General features: G+C 43.4%; 1 protein-coding gene across 1 annotated transcript in view; it reads right to left on the reverse strand.

Moving 5' to 3' along the window:
• The window catches only part of slc22a4 (solute carrier family 22 (organic cation/zwitterion transporter), member 4), a 28,625-nt gene extending 23,178 nt beyond the window's left edge, over positions 1–5,447 (reverse strand). The window contains 1 exon segment of the mRNA NM_203992.1: positions 5,057–5,447. Within this exon segment, the coding sequence (NP_989323.1) occupies positions 5,057–5,437 (381 nt within the window). The 5' untranslated portion in view covers positions 5,438–5,447.
• Between the last annotated feature and the right edge of the window lie 553 nt (positions 5,448–6,000).

Genomic DNA, 6,000 nt, shown 5'->3' on the forward strand with positions numbered 1-6,000 from the left:
CCCCTGTGCTCGGCGGATAGAAGACGCGGTCTAAGCCTTAGAACACATCTTCTATCTGCCGAGCGCAGGCCTACTCCGCATTGCATCCGCATCCGGCATCCTTGGGACCCCCTCCACCTTGCCCCGCAGCATCCGTGGCCAAACATATTGTATGGCTCTCACGGAATTACATTTTAAAATATGTGGTGTTTATGGCTCTCTCAGCCAAAAAGGTTCCTGACCCCTGCCCTATACTATACTATTGAACACCATGCTGCTATCTTGCTTCCTGTCCCAGGGTAGATGTGGCTGCCCTGGGTTGTGTGCCCACACAGTATAGTAAATACTTAGACATTAAAATAAAAAATGTTATTCTAATATGCTAGCACAGTGCTGTCCAACTTCTGAGGTGCCAAGGGCCGGAATTTTTCCGGCCTACATGGTGGAGGGCCGATAATGGAAGACAGTTTTGACCACTCCCCTTTTTTAAACCACACCCACTTGAAACCACACCCGTGTTATCACATGACCATACCCATATTAATTGTGGTAGTACAGCAAAAACCTGCCATACTCTGCCTTCCCTACCCTGCCTGTGTGTGCCATACTCTGCCTGCCCTACCCTGCCTTTGTGTGACATACTCTGCCTGCCCTATGCTGCCTATGTGTGCCATACTCTGCCTGCCCTATGCTGCCTATGTGTGCCATACTCTGCCTACCCTATGCTGCCTGTGTGTGCCATTCTCTGCCTGCCCTATGCTGCCTGTGTGTGCCATACTCTACCTGCCCTATGCTGCCTGTGTGTGCCATAATCTGCCTACCCTATGCTGCCTGTGTGTGCCATACTCTGCCTGCCCTACCCTGCCTGTGTGTGCCATACTCTGCCTGTCCTATGCTGCCTATGTGTGCCATACTCTGCCTGCCTTACCCTGCCTGTGTGTTGCATACTCTGCCTGCCCTATACTGGCTGTGTTCTGGCACTGCTCCTAAAGTCTGAGGTGTGAACAGGTGAACAATGTGGGTGATTACAGTCTGAGCCTGAGGTGTGAACATGGCAGGGGGTGAACAATGCAGGGATTACATTTTTAAACAATACAAGGGGGGTTACAGCCTGAATCTGAGGTGAGAACCATGCAGGGGGCCAGGTAATCACAGTACTGATACCATTTAAAGCTTACACAGTTGGACAGCACTGTGCTAGCACATGGCCCAACCCAGTTGTGAGGGTGCTGGGACAGGAGGCAAGAAGGAGACTACTTGAGTTGGAAGATGGACAAAGTTTATTTGATATAAGCTCTGCAGATTCTGATCTCACCATGAGTCAGAAACTTGAACAAAGAAACCACAGGTTTTATAAGATCTTTTACATAGGAAAGTAATGCAAAAAGAGCACAATAATAAAAGGGAGTCATCATTTGAAGCACACCAAAACATAGATAACAACCTTCCAGATAAGAACCTGCCATTTCTAATTGGGTGCTTCTATTCTCAAGGCCAGGGTGGGAGTCACCAAAGCAGCTTCAGAACAGAAACCTTGGGGCTGCATTGGGGATTTTGCATACACAGGAATCCCATATGTCAGCAGCACGGAGCACATTAGAATAATACCCTAGGCCAGTGCATTGTTCAGAAAAGAGAAATGCCATCCTGTGTCTGAGATTAGCAGTTATAATTACTGGGTGCCCACCCTAGTGATTAAGAATTGTGCTTTAAAGGACAGTGAACAGCCTCTTTGAAATCTTTCAATACCTGCCACACTCGTTGTCCAGAGGTTAATAGTAAGGCTGCAGCATCTCCTTAATCACTTAGATTTCCTTCTCCTCCTGTAACCCACTCGGCTCCACCCCTGGGAAATTTGCTTTGACTTCTGGCTTGCGAGACATGCTCAGTTTTTCTAAACTCCGTTTACTAAACATGCCCCCCAGTCTAGCAGGCAGTAAAGAGATGGCATTGCTGGTTCCCATAAAAACTCAGCTCTAGCTGTCTGCTTCAATTTTTTTCTCGCAGCCAACTCTCCTGAGCTCAGCTTTACAATTACAGTGCTCAAACAAAGCAGAACTTTTATCAAAGACAGTTCTGCCTGTGCGAGCCAGTATTCTTGATTAAATGTATGCTGAATAAGAGTCTGAGTGTCTGAATGCTGTTTGCACATTTAAATGGCCCCAGGGTGAAAGCTGCTATTTTCTTTAGGAAAATGTGATGGTGCTGGCAAATGGAGGGGATATATGCAGTACAAATGATGCCATTTGGGTGGGGGAGATGTGCCCAACTGATTACATTGTAGGCAAATGTAGGCTTCACATGTCCTCTAAAAATAATAGTTAGGCTCTCACAAATCTAGAGATCTGTTGACACGTTCAAGAGCAGGTCAATAAGAAAGAAACCAATTTCAAAAGCTTGAGATATGTCTGCAGACAAAAATTAAATGCATGGGCTGAAGCGATGCCCCAAGTTCTACAAAGTCCACCAGTACTGCAAAATAAAGAAGTGATGGGAGCATCACTTGGGCAGCACTTGCATCATCAGGGTCAGTGATGAGCCTTTAACAAAGAAAAAAGCATAGTGGTTCAAAAGGGGGTTATGACGCCAACGATTTAGCACAATAAGCATAACTGGGGTTTCCCTGTCCTTTGAAATGTCATAAATTAGTCAGTGGAGCCACTGAGCAGACTTGGGACAATACAAATGCCTTAGATGGCTACATTCGGTTCATTGTACTCCCAAGTGGACAGCCCTGATGTGGGGGACAATATCTCTCAGAGTCCCAGTGATGTCCAGAGTTGCAAATAATACTAATCTTCCTGTGTTTATTATTCTTTCCTTTTAAAGGATCTCCACCCACAAACATACCAAGCAGCCTATAATAATACAATAATTAACATTTTTTCTATAAAACAATCACATCAGATGTTACCAGGTATATCTTTGGGGAATGCACAGTATCCCTGCCTGGGCGATGACCTCCAAGCTAAAGTATGCACACTGGAAGCCAATTTGGTCAGCTTTGTTCCCCTTTAATGTATATTGGAAAGTCTCTTATAATTACATCCCCTTTAACTGGCATCAAATTATTATTTGTACAGGTATGATACCCATTATCTAGAATGCTCGGGACCTGGGGTTTTGTGGATAAGGGGTCTTTCTGTAATTCGTATCTCCTGCCTTAAGTCTACTAAAAAAAAACAATTTAAACATTAGATAAACCCAATAGGATTGTTTTGCCTCCAATAAGGATTAATTATATCTTAGTTTGGATCAAGTACAAGGAACAGAGAAAAAGAAAATAATTTTTAAAAATGTTATTTGATTAAAATGGAGTCTATGGGAGATGGCCTTTCTGTAATTCTAAATTTTCTGGATAATGGGTTTCCGGATAAGGGGTCTGATACCTGTACAAGTAATGTAGGCAAGTATTTTAACTATATAAAGTTAATATGCTTGGTAGATATCTCCCTACAGTCATTATAGTATATTTTTAAAGCAATATAAGCATTATATGATTTTATTTTTGTCTAGATAACAGGCAGTCAAATAAAGAAGCCATGCAGATTGCTTACAATTATATCAATGCCTCCTCCCCTCAGTGACTAGAGAAGCCGTCAATGATCGCCAATATATCAGATCTCACCTCAGTGACTAGAGAAGTCATAAATGATCGCCAATATATCAGAACTTACTTCGGTGACTATAAGAAGCCATAAATGATCGCCAAAATATCAGATCTCCCTTAAGTGACTATAAGAAGCCATAAGTGATCGCCAATATATCAGATCTCCCTTAAGTGACTATAAGAAGCCATAAATGATCGCCAATATATCAGATCTCCCTTAAGTGACTATAAGAAGCCTTAAATGATTGCCAGTGTATAAGATCTCACCTCAGTGACTATAAGAAGCCATAAATGATCGCCAAAATATCAGATCTCCCTTAAGTGACTATAAGAAGCCATAAATGATCGCCAATATATCAGATCTCCCTTAAGTGACTATGAGAAGCCATAAATGATCGCCAATATATCAGATCTCCCTTAAGTGACTATGAGAAGCCATAAATGATCGCCAATATATCAGATCTCCCTTAAGTGACTATAAGAAGCCTTAAATGATTGCCAGTGTATAAGATCTCACCTCAGTGACTATAAGAAGCCATAAATGATCGCCAATATATCTGATCTCCCTTAAGTGACTATAAGAAGCAATAAATGATCGCCAATATATCAGATCTCCCTTAAGTGACTATGAGAAGCCATAAATGATCGCCAATATATCAGATCTCCCTTAAGTGACTATAAGAAGCCTTAAATGATTGCCAGTGTATAAGATCTCACCTCAGTGACTATAAGAAGCCATAAATGATCGCCAATATATCAGATCTCCCTTAAGTGACTATAAGAAGCCATAAATGATCGCCAAAATATCAGATCTCCCTTAAGTGACTATGAGAAGCCATAAATGATCGCCAATATATCAGATCTCCCTTAAGTGACTATGAGAAGCCATAAATGATCGCCAATATATCAGATCTCCCTTAAGTGACTATAAGAAGCCTTAAATGATTGCCAGTGTATAAGATCTCACCTCAGTGACTATAAGAAGCCATAAATGATCGCCAATATATCAGATCTCCCTTAAGTGACTATAAGAAGCCATAAATGATTGCCAATATATCAGATCTCCCTTAAGTGACTATAAGAAGCCATAAATGATCGCCAAAATATCAGATCTCCCTTAAGTGACTATGAGAAGCCATAAATGATCGCCAATATATCAGATCTCCCTTAAGTGACTACGAGAAGCCATAAATGATCGCCAATATATCAGATCTCCCTTAAGTGACTATAAGAAGCCTTAAATGATTGCCAGTGTATAAGATCTCACCTCAGTGACTATAAGAAGCCATAAATGATCGCCAATATATCTGATCTCCCTTAAGTGACTATAAGAAGCCATAAATGATCGCCAATATATCAGATCTCCCTTAAGTGACTATGAGAAGCCATAAATGATCGCCAATATATCAGATCTCCCTTAAGTGACTATAAGAAGCCATAAATGATCGCCATGATCCGATCTCTCACCTCAGTGACGATAGTTGACAGGTAAAGGGATTTGCTGTAGTTCCAGCCATCCAGACACGGCTCTTGCTCTATCCCAGTCACATCCACATCCCGCCCGGGGAGCAGCCCCAGAGCCGAGTAGTTAGTGAGGGTCCCCAGCCGGTATCTCCGGCACTGACTGTCCTGCCCGTCCTGCCGGGGGATGCTCGCATTCCTCCAAGCGGCGCTCAGGTTGGCGCTCTCCGGTATGTGGCACCGATGCTCGGGGATGCCAGCCAGGAACATGACAGACATACCATTGAAGCCATTGGGGATGATGCTGGCGCTGAGCAAGAAGAAAATCATAAACTGGTAGCGGCCCCATTCTCCCAGGAACGAGGTCGCCTCGTCATAGTCTGTCATTATAAAGTAGAGAGGTTACTGGAGGATATGAGCCCGTGAGCCTCCACTTGTATTCATTATATTCGCGCTAGCCACGCCCCCGGCGCTCCTCTGCTCAAGGGGCGGGCATTGGGCTGCTCGCTAGGTTGTATCAAACAAGTGTGTAGCTGTGCCCGTTATGCTTTTTTATTGTGCACTCTGTTCGGATCTCTTAATAACGCAGCGCCACATACATATCAGTGTTTGGCTATTCATGTGACTACTGTAGGCAGGCTGGGTGCCATATACATGTATCAGACCCTCTCTCATATTGATTTCATATTCTACTTGATCGTGTATATGGCTTCATTCGCTTGGCAGCACCGGCGCCTCCAGGGCACGATTATATGTCCCCCCTCCAGTTACCCAGCCTTTCCTTTTGGTGACGCAGCAATATGGTTACCAAAGCATGTTCTGTTTCATTACAGTCTGTGGTAATGACTCCAAGGAGCATGTGTTTCTGTGCATCACTGAGCCTGGCACCCGGAAACTTACTGTATATTAATCATTTACAGTCGCAACAGACTGCTGGTCCTGTTACTGTC

This window comes from Xenopus tropicalis, chromosome 3, assembly GCF_000004195.4.
Source record: "Xenopus tropicalis strain Nigerian chromosome 3, UCB_Xtro_10.0, whole genome shotgun sequence".
Classification (NCBI taxonomy): Eukaryota; Metazoa; Chordata; class Amphibia; order Anura; family Pipidae; genus Xenopus; species Xenopus tropicalis.